This window comes from Acanthisitta chloris, unplaced genomic scaffold, assembly GCF_000695815.1.
Source record: "Acanthisitta chloris isolate BGI_N310 unplaced genomic scaffold, ASM69581v1 scaffold36106, whole genome shotgun sequence".
NCBI classification, from domain to species: Eukaryota; Metazoa; Chordata; class Aves; order Passeriformes; family Acanthisittidae; genus Acanthisitta; species Acanthisitta chloris.
Window position 1 is genome coordinate 43718 of NW_008678255.1, and position 21854 is coordinate 65571.

The window sequence follows — 21854 nt, forward strand, 5'->3', positions numbered from 1 at the left end:
GTTCTAAGAACAGATGTAGAATCTGTTTTATCCAAGGATTTTGTCATAAGGTTCGATTAGGTGTTCTTTCCCAAGTAAAATTAAATGTGCCTACCAAAATATTTCCTTTGACCTTCAACTAGCACAACTATATCAAATTAAAGCAAAACAGCAAAAAAATAATTTCCTTTCTGAGCAAAACAGTACTTGCTGAACAAGAATGGCAAGACACCATTATAGTGAGCTTCCCTTCTCCCAAAGTGTGGCACTGTGGAGGATATTTAACTGAAGTCTGTTTTCTCAGGCTCCCAGGGCCTAATTTGGATCTTAATTTGGGCCAGATTCTCTAAGGACATAAGCAGAGGACTTGTTCTGTTCCTGGGAATAATGAGTAAGTCTTGAATTTTTGCAAGATTATAGACCTGTCTGTAGTAAAAATTATGGATAATTTAGTTTCTCTCAGTGGACCTGCATTAGTGAAAACAAGAAAAGATTCAGCATCTTGGAGTCTTGGTGAAATTTCTGCTTTAAGACCTGTGCGAGCTGAAGATAATGCAACATTCTATTTGAGTGATGTCTTGTAAAGCGTGGTAAAACAACAATGCAGGCACAACATAGAAACTGAGTGTTTGCCATAGGATGTGCTTTACTAAGACTTGATCTGAACTTAAACTCTGCTCGTCTCAAAAAATATCCCACTTTGTTTTATTTTTGCCTTTTAAAAATAGGTGTAAGTGCAACCTTCATGCTACTGGCTGTAAAGAAGAAAACAAAAGACTACTTTGTGAATGTGAGCATAACACAACTGGCCCAGACTGTGGAAAATGCAAGAAGAATTACCAGGGCCGACCATGGAGCCCTGGTTCTTATCTGCCTATACCTAAGGGCACTGCGAATATCTGTAAGTAGTTTTGTATAATAAGGATATTTCATTATTACAATTCTGCCCCATATGACTCTGAAGGAAGATTAATGCTGGCAAAAGTTTGTAATTTCTTTATGACTTGGTGCATATAATTGAACAGAGTGTCAATTTGTAAGTGTTAATTGTAAGTATACATCATCTGTGCTTTGACATGGTTGTAAATAACTTCCATGAGAACTGCATGTTTATATCCATAGACACATCCTTGGGCACTGCACAGAAAGGGCTAAGGAATTAAAAATTAGGACTCTTTATGTGAAAAAACACACACAGAGGAGAAGAGACAGTGGGAATATCTGCTCCACCCACGGTGCTCTCAGCTCTCCGTTCATACATCCTTATTGCCTCGAGAATGGAAGCACCCTCAGCTCAACATCTGAGATGAAGTCCTTGCTCAATTTTTGTCCATTTAAGAAAATGGAAAACACCCGCTCAGACCATGTTTTTCAAATTAATAACTAAAGATCTAAAGGTTGGGAAGTGTTTTCCTGATGTTGACCTGCAGTCCAGATTCATATGAACCCTTTGAGATCTCTGTAAGTGTTGAAGAGGGAAAGCAAGGACAAACCCCGAGGTTTTATATCTGTTTGTTTCCAGCTAGCAGCCATTCAACAACACATACTCACTATTCCAGCACACTTGCATATTATCCAAAGGAGGAAGTTACTGACAGCTGCATTTCCTGGTCCTGGACAGGACTGGGTCAAAAAGAATATGGTGGTGAAAGAAAGGGCAGGAAGACAAGTATGAGCATCAGTTCTCCCTTTCATGCGTATATGAAATACGCAATGATTGAGAATCCTCCTGAACTGAGTAACAGACTTAAATTCCTTTGAAGAAAGGATTGAAAATGAGGATAAACCCTTTGACAGAAGTTACTAGCTTCTTTTAAGAAAAGAGTCCACAGTTTTGCTCTGATTAAAAGCAAAACATTCATTTTAGAATATTAGAATATAACAATTTATTGAAATGTTATTTGGGAGAAACAGAGCTATGTATTGCAGTTGAATGAAAAGTTTAAAACCAGGAGCAATGTGCAATGCTCAGAATGTTATCTAAGACTTCAAAGCAGCAGCTGTGAAGAATCAAAACTCAGAAATGAAGATCATAGGAAGCAGGACCTTATCAAGTGAAATGTGAGAGTAATAGACCAAGTAACAAACCATGAAGTGTGGGGGCATGAAATTATGATAAAATTCTTACTGAGCAGAAAAAAAATGAAGTTCCAAAAAGCAGGGGAAAAACATTTTGTAAGAGTATTCACTTTTCTCGCATGGTATAAAAAGCGAGTGTGGCTCAGAGAATTAATACTTTAAAGCTATGTTTAGGAAAAATGGTCAGATTTACCAGGTTGATTTTATTAATATATTTTGATCTGTACATGTACATACATACATATGTATGCACATACATATTTTATAAATACGTGTATATATTAAAAAATGCAGTTGCTACTCCAGCAATCATCGAAGCTAGTGACAAGATCCATCTGAACATGAAAACAAGCATCTCGCTAAACGCAGCTTGCTGTGTCAGTTAGCTCATTTCCAGTCAACTGAGCACACACCAGACGGAACAGTGGAATTAGCACCCACCCAATGGATGGCTGATGCTTGTTAAAACAACTTTATGTTAAAACAACATTACTGAATTCCATCAGATACACAGTTCCATCAAAAATCAAAATGGTTTGCAAATAATGGGCAGTAATTTCTGGGGTTTATCATGATGATCATGAAAATGGAACCATGTTTGAGTTGATTAATGCTTCACTTACACTCAAATCCTGACTTCAGCAGTAGGAATTTATGGCAGACAGGAAGAACCATGAAGGATTTCTTGTTTGCCTTCTCAGTTACCAGCAATAAAGTGGCTTTCTGAGCTGAACCCTCCATCATCCCCACAGTGGTTGCTACCTGCTGAGCAGAGAGAGAGAGACACAGCTGAAATCAGCTTGACCTCGGTGACATCTTATGGCAATTCATTGCACATTTTAATGAGACATTGAGTGAAATGTATTTTATTTTGTTTGCTTTAATTGTCTTTATATGGTTAAGCCTGTACTGCCTTAGATAGGAAGAAACAGAGAATAATGCACCCCTATTTAGATCTGTTATACCATTTATCATTACATAGACTTGACATTATCCACTCCTCCAATCTATTTTTTAAATGACAAATCCTAATCTATTTCATCTTATCATAATACCATGCCACATCTCTGGTCATCTGTGCTGTCTTGCTCTCTTCTGGTTCCATGATGTCATTTTTTTTACTTGGCAAGCTAAAACTACACACGATATTGCAGATATGACAACAACTTGGCTTTTTTACAACAGAATAAAAAAGTGTCAGCTTTATATTTTGTTATTACAGCGATCAGCCCTGAGTCCTTTTTTGAGATTGTACCACAGTAAAACATTTCTTCTGGCATCAAGGCTGACATAAGCAACAGGTTATATGCCATAATAGTTAGTTCAGAAACATCATATTTGAGTGCCTTTAAAACACCTGTTGGGTGAACATCTCCTTATGGCAATTCTTATTGCTCAATATTATTTACTTCAGATGATGACAGACATTGAGAAGGTTCCTCAGATTGTGAGAATCTCTCTAACCTTCTTTGCTGTGAACACCAGTGAAAACAATTAATTTAGTATTCAGTATCAAATTAATTATTAATTAATCCTAGCATTCATTAATAATACCTTGATTACATGTCTTTCCAATCTTCTCTCTGGAAGGTCTCCTGCTTCTTGTGTGGTTATTTTCACAAAAAACAACTATTAACTTTTATGTCTGTAGGAAGTTGATTCTCAGAGTACTGTGGTTTATATTTAAATTGACAGATTTGATGCTTTTTTTCCCCTGTCTTCTGCATTGAGAAGACTTACACTTTTGAAGGATGTCTTTTCAAAATAGTCTTCATTCTGCTGTTTTCAATTTGGTGTTGGGGCTTGGGGGTTTTTTTTGCTTATAAGAGAGTTGATTTTTATAATTAAAAAAAAGAGATGAGTTATATGTGATTATTCTGAGTCTCTCATACTCTGTCTCCAGCCTGCCTCCATGCTGTTTGCATTACATCTTTTTAGATGTTCTTTTCATTTTTCTTTTAACTAACTTCCTCGTTTCAATCTGCTTGCTCTCTGGAAGGGTTTTTTTTAATCTTTTCCTTCTCAACAAGCATGTTGACTTTCAGTCCAGAAGTGGTTCTCTGATAACTGCTTCTTGAATCAGGTCCTATGTACTACTTCAGAACTAAATCAGCTTCTCTTCTTTTGGTTTGTCTGATTACTTGCTACAAGCAGCAATCATTTATGGTATGTAAAAGCTTCATTCTTTTTGTCACTTCCTGATTTAATGCCACATGTGTTGCAGCATATGAATTTTTGCATTATTGTCTAAGCTCCCTGCACAGCCAATGTAATATCACTTACACTGTTGACTTTATGTCACCATCTCCATCATGTGGTCAGCAGTGTAGCCCTAGCATTATACTCTCCCTAGTCAAGTGTGAGTTCTGTAAATAGTTGCTGAAATATGTTGATAGAAGTAACTTGTCTCGTTTGAACCTAAGCTTCCCTTCATATATTACTTTGATTCCCTGGGGACACTTTGTATAATCCAGTAATAATGTTCCTTTGATTTTCCTCCTGCCTCCAATTTTCAAAGTCTGTCTTTTCCATCTAAGACCAAAATATTTAACATTTAAATACATTGAAAGTTTATGTGAGTGTGCTTAAATAAATGTACAACTAAAAACAATTGCATAAATTAAACAGAAATTATTTTTTTCTTCCTTTCACAAGATAAAAAGATACTTTTGTTTGAGATTCTCTGAATGTGGGAAATTTACACAGATTCAACAGGAAACCTAAGGTCCACTTCCAAATCTTTCCCAACTGGAATTTCTGTTATTTCAATTGTTCTGTTTCTGCCATTTTTGGGGGAACCAATAAGACTTTATCATACCATTTCAAGTTGCATATCATGAAATACAACACCATTTCAGATTATTCTGCAGTCACAGCATAAGCCTTGATATAAAGCTGTTTTCTGTATCCTCATTTTAAGTCAGCATGAGTTTTTCAGGAGAATGCAAAACACTTTTCCATGCTTTGCCTATGAAAGACAGTGAGTACTCTGTTGTTTACTGGCACTAACAGCATTTCTGCTTTTGTCTCCACATAGCATTTATTTTATATTTTCACTCTATCTTATTGACTAGTTTTGTGATTACATTCATTCCCTGGTGCTGCCACATTCTGTGGATAGTTTTTTCTGCAATATGTTTTGACACACAAAGTGAACTTATTGAATTTCTCTATACTTGGTATTACAGGATAGCTTTTCTCCTCAGCAGTTGTATGTGTCTGACAGCACTAGCCCTTTTCTTCCTCCTCTTGTTTAGATCATCTCTGGCACTTAGGTTCTTTGCTCCATCAGACAGAGCTGTCTAAGCCTGCACTGAGCTGCCATGCATCAAAGCCTGCTCGCTTTGTGTCCGTTCCCTTCACAACCAATAACCTGTATCAGCAGTGCCTGGCACTCGGTGAAAATCGCCTCCCAGCTGTTACATGACTTTCCTAATTCATACTTCAACATGAAACAAAAGATTGACCAGGACATGGGAAACACTGGTGGTTCTTTCCAGTCAACAGTTAGGCAGACAGTCTCAGTCAGTTTACTGATGTTCTTCTGCAGTGGATCCCCCTTTCTGTCTCATCAGCATAGCCTTAAGCCTCCCTGGATGGGAAGATACTTATGAGATGTCACTGCAGCACAGCTGCCACAGAAACAGTTTCTGGCAAAAATTATGGCACTTGCAGTACTGCTCTGGTTACCCTCATCTGTGTTTGCAGTTTTCCCCATAAATATTTGCTGACACAAAGCCATCCTGAAGGACCAGTGTAAATGAAATTGGCCAAGAGGTTGTGCTTTCTATTCAGGAGTCCAAGTAGCATGGAGCCCTCTAACTGAAAGGATCACACATGCTGCTGTCTTGTCAAAGCAGATTCATAAAGTAGACAATGTCCCATTTTCTAAGGGCCCCATTCTCCCAAGCAACTGAAAGGAGCTTTCCAGAGCCTACTTCATGACTCACTTTAAAGGAACAGGACACTTAGGTTTAAGATGCAAAATGTTATGCCTTGATGTTTTTGATAACATCTTTCAAGGGAAAAAAAAAGGAAAATATGAATACAATAATAAGTTACAAAGCAGCGAAATATCTTATTGTTCCTATTTTATATTACATATTAATTTTGGTCCATGAGGCTTACAGAAGGTATAAAGACATGGGAACGTGCCACACAAAAGCCATGTCAGGCTGGGAAACTTAGTGGTGGTGGCAAAACTGCAGTGTATCAGGAGCATTCAGAAAGACACGAGTGCCAGGGGAAGATGCCAGGCGATAAACTAACTTCCCTCCAACTAGGTATCCAGTACAACAGCCAGGAAAACATTGCAGGTGCATACCTAAAAACAATGCACTATAAATAATGTGCTGGATCTTTTTTAAAATAGGGCTTGAAAAGCTGTTCTTCAGCACTCTACCCTCTTGCACGACCCTGCTGAGTTGGTTGTTTGTGCTGGTTATGGTGGCATCTGTTGCTGGGAAATGAATTGCTTCCATACGTCACTGGTTTCAAACAACTCTATTTTTGCCATATACAGTGATGAGGTGAAATGAAAGAGAGTTCTAGTCCTTAAGCAGCAGCAGCATGAGAAGGCAAAGTATCTAAGATACTCCAAGTGCTAAAAATGGTCTGAGTTTCAGGCTTTACAAAGTTTCTAATACTCTATCAATAAATTATGATTATTTTAAAAAAATCCTTTGATCTTACGGGGAGTTTCCTAGACAGAGTTGTCAATACTAGTTTGGAGTCAATAAAACATAATGAGAAAAAGTCCAAATTTTAAAAGGTGTTACCTAATAAGGCAATAACTAAGAATTTCCTCTGTCCCATTTATTTCTGGTGGTACTGCTTGGGAAAGCAGTGGTGAGGGACAACAAACCTCATCTAAGCAGTTCTTTTTCTGGGAATTGAAAAAATTTCAACCTTTACAGAGCAAGCAACTGCAAAATTAACAGTAGCAGGTGTTCTAGGGCTCTTGCATGTGAAATTTCCTAAGAATTTTCTTTCCCTGTGTATGGTCCCTTGTCTGAATACAGGTTTAGCAATACATGAAAAATTTATTCGTATGATGATAATGATCACTCCCTTTGAGGGATTACAAGATGCTAGGATCCTTGAGCTTCTCAGGGCTTTAAATTACAGAGAACTTCTGAAAGTGATGCTGAGGATGTGATATTGCAATCATGCCTCAGTGGAGGAGTTGCAAAGGGTGGAAAGATTCACTGCAGGGAGTGCTGTCATGCTGCAGCACAGATATTGTAGCACAAGATCAGATGTGGCATTAACAGTCCTTCTCTGACCCACTGCTATGAAAAGTTCTATATTTGTGTTCCTGTTTAAGAGTTAAAATATGTGGTGGTGAGTGCAGTTCTAAAGACATCTCTTTTATCAGAAAAGCTCTCACACCCCTCTGAACAGCAATTAGTACAAATTCAAACTTGCACTGCGTTTACTATTCTACCCAGCCATGCTTTGTAGTAGACTGTCTTAATTCCGAGTATCTGGGTTGCATTCACCTCATCCTCATGATGTTATGGATTTCACAGTGACACAAACTACAGAGGAAATCAAAAACTTGCTTTCTTTGCTAGCATCTGATTTGCTTTTTTCTTCTTCATTATCAATAGCCATGGGAGCTAAAACAACCCATTTCTGGAAGCAGGGGAAACAAGAAAATTACAGGGCAGATGCAGAAGATCGTATGAAAGGAAAACACCAGATTTTTTTCCTCTCAAGTAGTGCATTATATTTAGATGCACTTACAGTGCACATGTAATATGCCAAACCACCACGCTCAAGTCAAGTCAAAAATAATAAATAGTATTAGTGACTTTCTTCTGCAATGTTTGCCATTTCAGGGGCAGTAGCTGCTCCTGAACTTTCTTTGCATACTTTACTTGCTGTCTCCTCACTATGAAACTATTACCATTATTAACCATCCCAGTGTTTTCAACTGGAAGATAATTTAGACTGAACATTACTTTTGGCTTAACAATACAAGGCTGACTGGAAATGATCAATGTCATGAAAGGTACCAGGGTCCATCCAAAGGACCAGCAGTGGTGGGATGACTCTGCAGCCTGTTGGTGTCCCCAGTGGTGGCAGCATGGGAGGAGCACTGTGCTCAGGCCCTCACCTGCCTCCACAGTGACAGAGAGGGAGAGGCAGGATCACACCTCCTGTGCCTCATTACCTAAGGACTTGCACCAAATACAGCTCAGCTGAATTCAAGAGCTAGCCTCAATATGTAACTCCAGATCTCACAAAAACACTCGTTCTAAGAATAATTTTCCCATCATATGTGCGTTTTTCACAGAGTGTTAATAGATCTTGCTTCATGGCCCTACATAACCAGCTCTTTTCCAGACAAACTCAGAAGTGTCATTCTCGCTCTCTTTAGTAGAAAGGGCATAAAGTAGTACACTATCAAGGCTAGTCACCACACAGGGATACCTGGTATTACACAAATCAGTCTGGTTACAGAAGATCACACCAACCTAGAAACTCTGTACAGAAATAGCAAAGAAGCTTCTGAAACAGAACCTGAAGACATCTTTGCAAGGTTAATACAGAGCCCCTCAGGCTAGCAGGCGTTTTGTGTTCATTATTTTCTGCCCAGGAAGCATTTATCACTATGAATTCATTGAAAATTTTGAAATACAGTAAAATGAGGGGAGCAGACTTGCAGGAAAACCTCTCCCTTTGCTACAATCTGTTCAGGAGAGAAAGGAAAGGATATTTGTGTGTGTGTGTAGGAGAGAGAGAGAGGTTTAAGGGCGGGGGAGTATACCCAGAGGAAATACAAATACCATTTCACAGTGGAAGTGTGAGTGCGAGAACACAGTTTTGGTGTTTTATCTAATAATTGTGTAGGTTCCAAGGGTGTATAAAGGAAAACGAATCCTGCTAATTTAAACTAGCTACAATGACTTGCAAAAATGTAAACAAGCTGCTATTGAAACTTCAGCGAAAATTATTTGACAATTGATTGCCTTTTTGACGTTTAACACAAATGGATAGAAGCTCTCATACATTATCCTAACTGAAAGAAAGCATTTTTTGTTACTTTTAGAACTAAGAAGGCATTGTTCTATTCATTTAGCTTTCAGTATTTCATGTTGCCAAAGTTTTGGAAAACGCACTTTAATCTCAGCAAAAGGAAAAATAATTAAGTTAGCAAACAAGATCTGAGCATAGGGCTATGTGGGCAGCAGGTGCTGTGTACAGCTATTGCTCTGGCAGGCCACAGGCACCAGAGAGCTGCAATTCTGACATATGCCCCAGGTGTGATATGGTGAAAGGGAAAAGATCTGTTTATGGCCCCCATTCCGCAAATGCTGTTACTTCAGCATTGTCTTAGCCATGGCACGAGTTAGAATTGTTCCCAACTTGACTCCACAACTTGTTCACATTGAATGTCATTTATCCCCAAGACATTGCTTTGCTCTGGCTTGCTGAATTGCAGAATGAGGTCCAGGCCATCTCTGAGCAAGACAGAACTTTAGGAGAGATGTTGAAAGTAGTATAGCAGATGTTTAATGGAGAAACAGACAGATTTCTTCAGGAAAATGCATGCCATCAAAAGTCAATAAACTTACAAAAGGCAAAATGTATTTAACCGAGAAGATTCAAATATCCAGGGTTTAAATACTGATCAGCAGTTTCTGACCAGCCCTAGTGACTAGCCACAGTACCACTAGCAATGCTATTTAATCTTAAAAAAATGACATTTCAGGAAAGATTTCCTGTCCATATTTTTGTACTGCATACCTTTCAGGGCAAACCTGACAACAAGCTGTATCTGAGGCCTGCATCATGCAATATGAGATCCCACACTGCTTAGCTAGCTAGTAGAGAAGCTTTAGTCCTCAGCAGCCCCACCTCTCATGGTAAATCTCACCTGTCCCTGGAACGGTTTCCTTGCATTAATTTAGTTTAGGAAAAGAAATAATCAATGAGAGGCTTAGTCAATAAGGCCAACCTACTGCATTAGATTGTTTCACTCAGTTACATTTCTTTTACATACCTTAATTTAGATAACCGTCAAGTAAAAGAGGAAAAAATAGCTATATGCAATTAATGCAACAGAAGGTATCAACTGATTTAAGCAGCTGGCCAGAGCAGTTAGCAATGCATCTATCCCTTGGTTAAATTACTCTCCTAGATCTGCATAAAACATGCATGACTGATATTTTTATCTAGAGCATTAAACCTAATGGCTGGTTAGTTGAAATACAAAACTGTTCAGAACAGATTCATGAAGTTCAGAGAGCTGTTGTAGGTCCCATCTGTCAATGCACTTTAGAGGTCCCTGCAGCCTCATACTGAAAAACCTAAAGACACTGCACTTATAAAGGGCTGGGTACATATTGGCAGTTGCTTGGGTATAACTATGTGTTGATATAATATTCTGAATATTGTTTTCAAAATCTTAGATGTAATAGCTCAACCAACTACAGCAAACAGCTAACTATACTTTTTTGTATTTTCTTTCTCTACAGGTATACCCAGTATTTCCAGTATTGGTAGTAAGTAATAAAACCAGTACTGTTTTGCATTGTCATTCAGCTTCATGGATCTAATTTCCCAACATCCCTTTCTGTGGTAGATAATGTTTCTCTGACAACGAGCCTTAAGTATTGACCTTCCTCTGTTGCATTAAAGTGCAACTATGATTACGTGGTCAGAGAGAATGTCACTCCTGACAACACATCTGGCTTCAACTGCCAATTGCCAATGGTTCTCATCACAAGATCAAAACTGAGTGTTGCAAAACTGAGTGTTAGACAAAGAATTAAGATGCTGTTGCACAGAAAATATTTGTTGAGCACCTTAAAAAAAAAAACAGAGTGTTTTCTAATAACTAAAGTGTAGGACCATTAATTTTCATGTATGTATGTGTGTGTGTGTGTGTGTGTGTGTGTGTACATTCAAAGAGCAAATGGAAGAGTTTATAAATGGAACAGTTCCATTTTTATGAAGTAGATTAGAAAATGTAGTGTATCTGCTGGAATCTGCATTAACTCCAGCGGCCTTTGAACTCAGCTTTACTCCACAAAGTAAACAGAATTGTGTTTCTTCACAGAAAAAAAGCTTTCCTGTATGCAATTCAAGGACCAAAATATCAGTCTTAAACTGTAATAAAACCATGACACCATAATGTAAAAAACTCCTATATCAATAAAAGAGATGATTACTTAAAACACTTGAAGGGACTGAGTGCTCAGTAGCTCAGCTGTGAGCCTCGGCCGAGTTCCACAGCTGAGAAGTGCACACAGACATGGCACGTTAGCTAATTACAAATAAAGCAGGGAAGTAGAAATGGGATCCTGCTGCAGTTTACTGAAAGAATATTCCCCACAGCCTCAGCTTTGCAGAGACTTTAGACACAACTTGCGTAATGCAGGACTATCACAATGATAAATTATCACAGTTGTAAAATGCAATTTGCCATCCCCAATATCCAACTGAAAAGTTGCTAATAATTTGGGTAAAACCATCTCACTTCATACGATGCAGGCTCAGGTCTATCAATTTATAAATCAACTCAGTTAACTTAGGCTCATGAATGGCACTGATTTGTTAAGCTCTAGACAGCAAGTTAAATGCTATCAAAACTAGCTGTCTTGCAAGTGAAAGCAGTGTTAACACTGGAATGTTTTCCAGCTTTAAATAGTGAAACAGCATCAATGACAATAACATGCAAATGAAAGCCTTCAGTCTTAATAATGTCATTTTCCTGCTCTCGTGTCTCTTTCGGTATTTGCACAAGTGCAGACTCATGGGGATATGCTATTTTCAAAACTTTTTGTTTATACATATATTTTATAACCCCAAATAAATGAACTAAATGAAAGAGAAGTTTATGTCACCATTCTCAGAAATATTCCTGCAATTAATAACAGAAGTGGGATGATTGGGAAAATAGCTCTTTGGAGTTTGGTTGTGCTATAGTTTCTTCGTACTGTGTTGCATGGTCTCTATGGTTGTGTTCTCACTTCACACTCCATACAGCCTTCTTCACCACATCTACCATTTCTGAGCATCAGCAGATGTTGGCCTTTGAAAACTTAATAGGGAAACTCAAATACCTTTTGAACAATGGTGAGCTGAAAGGATGCATTGTTGACCTCTTTGTATTTTACACTGGGGTGATTAGTACAGTTTATTTATTACAAATGGTGAAAATTCCATTTAACATTCCATTGGAAATACAAGAGTTTCTGCAAGTCTATGCTTTACCTTTAGTATGCTGTAAATGTCTTGGAATAGTACGTGGTAGAATTCAACAAGTTTCTTTGCCTTCCTGGAAGGGATGAAGCATGAGTATCTCTTCACAAGCACAAGTAAATACTGATAATTTCGCTTGGTTTTTCCCATGTGTTTTTTTCTTAATTAGCTCAGGGGGGAAATAACTTGCACAATGTTCTGAACATCTTTCCTGTAACATAGAAATAGCAGATTTTTTTGTTAAACAAGGATAGAATCCATAAGTTTATCATGGTCTCACAGAGAATTTAACAGAAGTACAATTAACACACAAAACCATACAAGATTAATTAGTTGTGGCTGCTTTAACTGCATGATTTTTTTTTCTTTTGTCTATGCTAATACAGTATTTGTGTTCATATCAGTTAAGCTCTTCCCCCATCTGGGGACAGGAAGTCACTCTCAGGACATATAGTTTGGGTTCCCTTTTGCCTGGCAGCAGACACTAATGGGGAGATATTTGCTTGTGTGTGCTTCCAGCTTTTTCTAGCATAGAAAGGAGTAAAGTAAAAGGAGGATGAGATTGGGGCAGGGGGATTAGGAAGACTAAACTGACAGTTTACAAGGAAGATGCCACTGCAAGCATTGTTCATTTAACACTTCTAAGACTGCAATAAAAGTAAGCAAAGAAAAATCAAGTATATTTACCTGTGTGCACACAGAAGTATTATTCTCTGTTCCTTGTTTACCTCAAAAGACCTTGTATTAAAGCAGCTCATCATTAAGGTTTGAACACAAAGAAAGAGTGGTCATGAAGTAAACATCCTTTCTGATCATCTAGAAGGAAACAAAACAAACAAACAAGCAAATTTTAAAAATCAGAGCTTTCCCATTAAGGTCATTTGTACCTGCTGTTGTCTGTCAGTTGAGTAATAGATTCTCTGGTCATTTCCAGCATTCTTGATTCCAATGCTGGCCCTTTCAGCATTTTTCAGCCATGTCTGGAAAAATACTGGTGAAAGTGTAAGCAATTAATGAGTCCCAAAACCATTTCATAAGTTTGAGCAGTGCTTACCTACAGTCTGCAAATATTCTGAAAAATACATTATTTTACTTGCTAAAATAATGATTGTACAATTTTACATAGACCAATGCATCAGAATGTTCATTATTGTGACCAAATATGAGTTACTAATCTGTAGTGTGTACCTTCAAAAAGTTGAATCTTCTAAACTATGGCTTCTATCTCTTTTTCCTGTAAAGCATAACTTCACTAATTATGCTAAACAGTTTGTTATAAAGGGTATAATTAGATACAGGATAGGATAGACATGATGTGCAAATAGCTCTGTGTGGGTGATTATCACCTTAAAGCCTGCTGCTGGCAGATGAGTCAGAGTGTAGAGACAGACCGTGCACCCAAGTGCAAGATGCAATCACAATAATCAAATGGTATTTTATGCTTTGTTCTCTATGTTCTTGTTCTTCTTTATAGCCAATTTCAAATTAAGAGAATTTTTTTAATGATAATGAATGCAAGGCACAGAAGTAAAAAGAAAAAAAGTAGACTGAATGGGCACTCTTATTTTTTTTGTTTTCTTAACCTTGAAAGAGCTAGTAGGTGTTTTTCTGGAGCTAAAATAGTGTCCAGATGAGTGTAGCTTTATTTGGTTTACATATTTGTTATGAAATTTTAATGTGGTAAATATATATCTTAAAAGGCTGTGAGAGCAAATACTAGCAGATTTATTTTTTTCTTTTTTAATAACAACACAAAGTATTTTGGACCTGATTTTGCCCCCTCACAGTAACTGAGAAGTTCTGTCATTAAACCTACAATCAAAGCCGTTACAATGCCGAGCTCTGGACTAGAGTATATACACAACACCCACATATGTCAGTAGGATATAAATATGCATAACTAGGTTGTACATTATTTTTTTATTGTTATTTGGGGTCAAGTTTTACAGAAAGTTCTACTGTTGAGAGATCATTAAGATGTTTATCTCATTAGGATATTTAAATAATTGTCTTCAGACTATATCTATTCCAGATAAACAAGCAAAATGTCCTCATATACATTCAATTTGATCCAAGTCTGACTTTTTAATAAATAATACTGTTAATCAGACTCCTAGTCTAAGGCAATCACCTTATCTGAATAACTGATTAAAACAGCCTTTGTGGTATGATTTGAACACTGGATCTGAAAGAGATTAAACATTCCAAAGAAAAGACATTACAGGTAGCTTTACCTGGTAGGATTCACAACAAAGTCAGTTTTCTTCTGTATAAGTGCAATGTCACCCCTGAAGTTCAGGAAGCACAACTGGCCCCAGCACTGAGCAAAACCATCTCTGCAGTGTGGATTTGAGTGCAGGGTCAGACACCACCAATGCTGCTCCAGGGAGCACTAACAGGTTGTTGGGATGGGATTTAGGGGAGCCTTTGTTTCCATTTCTGTTTTGCCAGATCCACCAATTTTAACAGATAAGAAGAGCTGTTCTCAACCAGTCTAGTAGACACAGCTACTGACAGTTTAGTATTGTTTCTCATTCTTCACTCCATTTTACTATCATCATCTTCAGCTACTTAAAAACAGTCTATCAGTGAAATCGTGTTTTCAGGGGTTTCTGATTTGCTGTAATATATGGGAAATTACACAGTTCACAGTTATCTTTGTTTTAACCATTAATAAACAATCAAACGACAGTACAATATTGAAAATTAGATAGCAACATTTCAATTTGTACCACAATACTCATGCAAAACACATAGTATTTACAGTATGCAAACCTAGCTCAGTTACTCAAGGAAATTTATACAGAACAGGCATGATGCACAAAGATATTTTAAAATCTAATTATCTATAAATCTTGGGGAGAACTTGCCAGGAAAAAATGTCCTTCTGTATGTTTCCCTCACATCATTTTCTTTCTGCCCCTTAGACATGTAATCAGTTTATTTCACACAGTGTAAGGAAAGAATGGGGTTTCCAAATCATTGTAGTGTTCCTTAAGAAAAGAATCTTGATTTGCTGTTCATCAGTTGTCAATTACTGTACAATAATCCCAGGCAACCAGCCAATTTCAGCATCTTTGTAGGAAAAAGGAGAACCAATCCAAATAAAAAGGAACAACCCCTGCAAACTATCAAAAAAATTACCTTTTTTTAATGAAAATATACCTGAGCATTTCCTTCCAAAATACGTTAATTCATTGTGCACTTCTACAAATGTTTTAGTGAAAACACATACAATTGAAGAGTTCCCTCAGCCCTCATTCTTTTGAGAATCAGCCAACATATTTGTCCAAATCAGTGGATTTTTTTTCTGATATCAGAAAGTTTCCAGAGCTGGATCATTGGATTTATTTTTTTTTAAAGCCTCTAAAAAGATCACTTGATTTTACTCTATGGCAAGTGGACACATAAAGGACTAATTGCATTTAAATTCTTCCAACAGTTATAAAAGCTGTTATGGCTGAGGAGCTGCCATAAAACAACCACATCTTCACATTTATGCAGAATTCTCCTTTCTTCAAAGGAACAGGTATGAAACTTCCTACATTGCTCCAAAAAAAAGATTGCCTAATACCGGCCAAGTATTTTTTTAAACTTAATAAAAGGGTGAGTTAAAGAAAAGAAGTCAGCATTTCTTCTCTGTCAATGATTTAGATTTTGCACTGTTAGCAAAGTGTTGAAAGGCAATTTTACATGAGTTAGGTTATCATTGCTTCAAAAAGACCAAAGGAGACAGAAATGCTGTAATAATGACAGTGTGACGCATGCAACAAGTGGTGGAGTACGATCTGATATAAACACACCCAATTATTCCAGCAGTTACTGAATCTGCCATTGATTTCAGTGAGCATTGGTTTTTATTATTCCTAATTTTTTGTTTAATATTAACACCTTAAACTGCTGCCATAACTCCACTGTGCTTGGGAGACATCTGTATTTTAGAATAGGTATTTACTGTTGCCTACTCATGGTTTAAAACAGGCAGTGGCAAGGCCTCATGGCTAGAGACATGAACTTCTATGGAATCATTAAGCTTACACTGACAGTATTTTTAGGACTTTTTTGTGTTTTAAATAAAAGGAAAGTTAGAGAACATTTTAATCATAGTCTCTCACTAGGGTTCCTTAGTGTTAGTAAAAATTTAATTAATAATGATAGTTGCCAACACAAGTGCTCCCTGTCTGCCATTAGTGAGCATTATTTAAGACTTACTGATTTATTACTAGTAATTTTCAGCAAATGCATTGTTTGTAGGCTGGGTCAGCAGAAACAGTTGAGGAGATAAGACAGTAGAGCACAGATGCCCAGGCAGCAACGTGGTGTTCATACACTCCATCACCTGTGCTCTTCATCCCTGAGGAAGGATGGCTCCTCTCAGTGGGAATACATTTTCATTTTACTACCAGCTCAGTACTTGGTTGGAGTGAGAAACCAACAAAGTGCTGATTAATTTCTGCCAAGATCATGACAGGATTTTTGCATGTGCAGCTGTCTGGTTGGAATCAGGCTGAAACTACCCCTTCATTTCCATTATTTCCCCAATCTGAAGCCATGATGTAGCCCATGGTGCAGACTGCACTTCTAGGAAATATATGAGACAGATTTTCTTTTTTTAATATCAGAAGTAATTCTGATACTTTATGTCCAAAAAAAAAAAAAAAAAAGACTGAGGGGAAATAAAAAGGAAATTATCATACATCTAATAAATATAATGCAATCAGTTTTTCCTGACTTCATGAAAGTAAGATTTTTTTCCAATAGTTATTTTCTGCATATAATTGCCTTTGGAACAATAGTAACTAAAAATGCAGAAATTTCCAATGCAAATTTTAAATGTCATATCTGATTTTCTGCTCAGTCACACAGCTCACACACCTTCACTCTTAAAAGTGCCTACAGTAACTTTACTTTTAAATAATAGCACTGGAACATACATTTAGAAACTCTTTCACATTTCTGTAGCCTTGTTTGCCCAGAAAAACTGTCATGGAATATATTACAACAGATTTACATAGCATATCTTACAGAATATCTACACCAAAATTCATCAGTTATTCTGGCATATAATGATGGTACAAAATACAGAGTCCAGACATGGAAGTCTTCTGGAAAAGACTGGTTTATCTAGCCAGCTTCTCTATAAATAAAACCCTTAGTGGTAATCACCATGGACTAGAAATATTTTCACAGGTTGCTGTGAAAGAATAACTAGCTGCTAAATGAATCTTCCCAGTGCCTGTTCAAAGGATGACTCATCTGCTCCAATATACATGTGGGAATGACAGTCAACATTCTTTGACTTGGACATCTCACATACCTTTTTAGATAAAGCATTCAAAGTCAACTCCATTTAAAAAAAAAAATTTTACGCATGAAGAAAGACCTTTATCAAGAAACCTGTAATCTTGGTGATAATACAATCCATGAATAAGGATATGAGATAAATATATCCTTTTTACAAAAGATTGAAAGAAGCACATAATAGAGGCATTCTCAGGAGCATTAACAACATTACCAAGCTGGTCTCAGCTGGGTATGACCCTCGATGAGTTCATCTAACTTTAAAATTGACCCTGCCCTGAGCAAACAGTGGAAACAAATGACCTCCAGAAGTCCCTTCTAAGATGGTTAGAATTATCACTAATAACTACTAATAATCACTAGTAGTAATACTTAGTTGGTAATCTCCAGGCACTATAAATATGCTCTTTATTATTTTGGTTGCCTATTAAGAAACTCCTCTCAGTGTTGTCTAATTTAAAAGATCAGGGAATTTTTAATTATTTTGCACTAAGTCACAACCTCCATTTTAACTAAATTTGCTAAAACAAGCACAGATCTATAAGCATTTATAGAATCACTATAAAATAAGTAACACTGATTTTTTGTTTTGGCTTTACAAGGAGTAATTTGGACATGAGATTACTTGGAGAAATCATAATCAGAATGGATTATATATGAAATATTACTGGTTATATGAGTCTGATTATGCAAAGTATCTGATTTCCTGAATAGGGTCAATAGTTTATTAAATGTCATTTTCCACAGGGTTAGCCCTGAGTCATTACAAAGCTTTGACACTATTACTTCCAGTAATATCTAGGCCTTTTCAGTTGAAGACCACTATACCTGTGAATTTCTCTAGTAGGCGTGCCACATGGTATTCAACATCAGAAGTAAGATATTGGAAGCTCTAGTCTGAAATGTTACCAGTTTTCTGCAACAATTCTGATGCTACTCAATGGCTAAAAGAGAAGAAGGCTCAGGGGACAGCAGGACAACATAATCCAAAAAGATCATTTTTCCTTCTTGCTTACTGATTTCTATATGTATCCTCTAATGTCCAGTCCCTTTAAAATGTTTAGGCCAAGCCCAATTGTTCCTATATCTACCAAAATTTTAACAGTGAATTAACTGTGCAAGTAACTTGCCTGTGTGTGAGACTTATTTACTATAACCAGTCAGTCGGTGTTCCTGGAGGAGGAAGGTGGTCTGGTCTCTCAGGTGCATGGTAGTAGAGTCTTTCAGTGGAGTGGCCTAGGGTTCTCATGTCACCTCTGTAAGTATGGCTTGTAGATACCTTTTGTCATACGCTCTGACTGTTGTGTTTGCGCTTCCTATGTGTGTGAATTGGTGGATCTGACCTGTAGAGGCAGGTTATTTTTAATCAATACATAGACTGTTTGAGAATCTACCAAACTGACTCAGTTTTTCTTTCTTCTGTTTACTTGACTGATAAGGAAAAAGCAGAAAAATGCAAGAATCTGATGTAATTATGTGATTATATTACACCTTGACCCATTCAATTGCAGAAGACTACCTAATAGGAAATGGCACAGTGCAGGTCACCATCCTTTCCTTGAATTGTTCTCTATGTGAGAGGAGTTTTGGGACAGACAGCCCTCCCCCCCAGCCAGTTTCCCTTCACCCTGGACAAATGGATCAGAAGACACCATGGAATGTCCTCCTTTCAAATCAGATGTTTGAAACCCCAGTCTTTCTGTCATAGCTTCCCTGCAGGTCTTCCACTAAGATGGGCATAACAGTGAAACACAACATCTTCGTAAAGACATGTAAGCCTAGACCCTTGATGCTGATCAAGTTGTGACAACTGCAATCTACTCACTACCTAACTGAATTCCTCATATATACAAGTGAAGGAATAGCTTTCTTCCCACAAATATCACCACCATGTAGGCTGACTTGACCATTAAGAAAAAATCTGTTCAGCTCAGCACGACACAACCAGTGTAGTACTCACAGATGATAAAAACATGGTCTAAATCTGATGTTCAAAGCTAGGCAGAAGGAAACAGAAGAGAAAGGAAGGTTTTCTTTCCTTCCCCCATAACCCCATCCCCCACACTTACTCTCAGCCCCAACACCCAGCACCATTCTGCTAAGGGTTGTCACTCTCCACTACCCCAGCCCCATAACACATTTACCAAAGGAGATAAAACTCTAAAGAGACACAGCTAATTCTTTTGCTAAGACACAAAATGCTTCATCCAACTAACACATTATGTACGACTTCTAAGAAATGTAGCCATTTAACGTTATGACAAAAAAAAACCCACCAAGCTGTAAAATATATCAGCAGAAGTGATAGGAAATAGATAAAACACACAAAAGTGAGAGAGGAAAAAGAAAAGGCCCACTCTACTGGTAAATATATTTCTTCTGATAACAGATACGTAACTCAAAAGGCCCTAAAAACAGGATGTTACGGTAAGATATGTGTCTTTGGTAAGAAATCCATATTTGTCTGATACTGTCATTTTATCTCTGCAGAGCAGATTTAACAGAATATGTTCCTGTTTTGTTCCTGGTGTTAGAACTATATATATATTGGCTTAGTATAACTTCTCATCACAAAAAAATTACAGTTCAAATCACAGAAGATAAATGGTTATGCACAGTATTTTATGTCCATTTGGTGTTTTGGGAGTCATCAATTGCTTGTTTTCTTGTTCACTGTGAAGTCATGTACTGTTCAAGTGCAACTTAGACTAGTCCGGTAATAGATGTTTGTAATCTCTGTCTTTGTCCATATGCTTGCCTGTTTAGAACAATATCACAGATGTAAATAACAAAACCTGATTTTTCCTGATGCATGCAGATCCTCCAAAGTTTGATAGGATATGGCCGAATATTTCTTCCCTTGAGGTTTCTAAACCAAACCAAGGTAGGATGCTGTAAAATTCCTAGTGGTCTAAAGTTACTGAAATTGCTTTCAACGAATCCCACGTGGTGGCAAAAGTAGTAACAATGATCAACCAGCCTACTTTTCTCTGGTGCTAAGTAATGCTATTCTGTGAGAAAATAACTATAAAACAAACCTTACCTGAAAAGAGTCTTCCAACACCACTCAGATTGTGCACATTACAGCAAAAAGTCTGGAAAAGCAGACACACAGGTTACACGTAATGATACACAGAAAGCCCTAGATGGACTTGTTTAGATAGCATAGTCTATATTTTGAGTAAATTTTGAGATTTTTGAGTGAAAAAGATTGTCATTGTCTACATCAAACCCATTTTTAATGTCTTGTTTCCACTTTGTTTTTCCAAGTACGCTGAGAAGCTTTCTCAGCTTTCATGCTATCCACAATACAAGCAAGTTCTCTGCAGGAAGGACTCATGGTTTTCTGCAATTTGAGTGCCACACAAAAAAATTACTCAGAGACTGTGGCACGATGATTAGCATTGAAAGAAACAAAATTACTTAAGATTACTAATAAAAGTGAGATTCTTTGTTATTTGAAGATGTATTCAGCTGTACTTCACATTTCAAAATGATCATTCATTATAAAATATAATGTCCTTTGGTTCTTACTTACTACCCTTTGCTTCCCAAAAAATCCCTGCAGAAATCTGGCCTGTCGCTTGCTTTCACTGTTCAAAGGGTGTCTTTTCTGTGCTCTAACACATAGAGATGGAGAATAAAATTAATACAAAGTCAATCTAGAAAATAGCCACTAAACTGAACAAGATGTATTGGGAATCTGTTGGGATTTACATTGGAAGAGCTGTAGTTAAACCTATTGATCACAATGACCAAATCAAAAGATATGAGTATAAAATCTACCGTGTCACATGTGCAAATTTCTACGTGCCCAACAAAATAGAAAATACCAATTGACCTGTGCTCTCTAAAAGGATTAGCAATGTACTGTAGTTTGGATTATTCACATATATTTTAAAGCAAATATCCCTGATAGAATTACACTTAGCATTCCAATAACTTCATTTAGCCTATGTTATATTTTCCAAGCTTTTGCTTGTGTTCCTTAAACAAACAAACAAACCAGCCCAGACTGATCTCTGCTCCTCTGCTCTCTGTAAGGATTAGCCTACATTTTTCACAGGAATTTTAAATCAAAACATTCCCAATTAAATTATACTTAGCATTTCTAATGGATTTCATAGCTTAATTATACTGTGTGTGATCTAAGACTTAACTTTGTTGCCAAATACTTCTTGAACAGCACAGAATTATTCAGTGTTTCTTCCCCAAAAATAAGAGTTTTGGTAAATTTAGTTTTGATGTTTTATTAGGCAGCACAAAACACAAAAACTTAG

The 21854-nt window shown here is 37.1% G+C and overlaps 1 protein-coding gene across 1 annotated transcript in view; it reads left to right on the forward strand.

Moving 5' to 3' along the window:
* NTNG1 (netrin G1) overlaps positions 1–21854 on the forward strand; it is a gene marked incomplete at both ends in the record, with an annotated part of 56390 nt that overhangs the window by 28730 nt on the left and 5806 nt on the right. The window contains 3 exons of the mRNA XM_009076790.1: positions 708–880; positions 10545–10571; positions 20393–20458. Coding sequence (XP_009075038.1) covers positions 708–880; positions 10545–10571; positions 20393–20458 — 266 coding nt within the window. The remainder of the gene's footprint in view (positions 1–707; positions 881–10544; positions 10572–20392; positions 20459–21854) is intronic.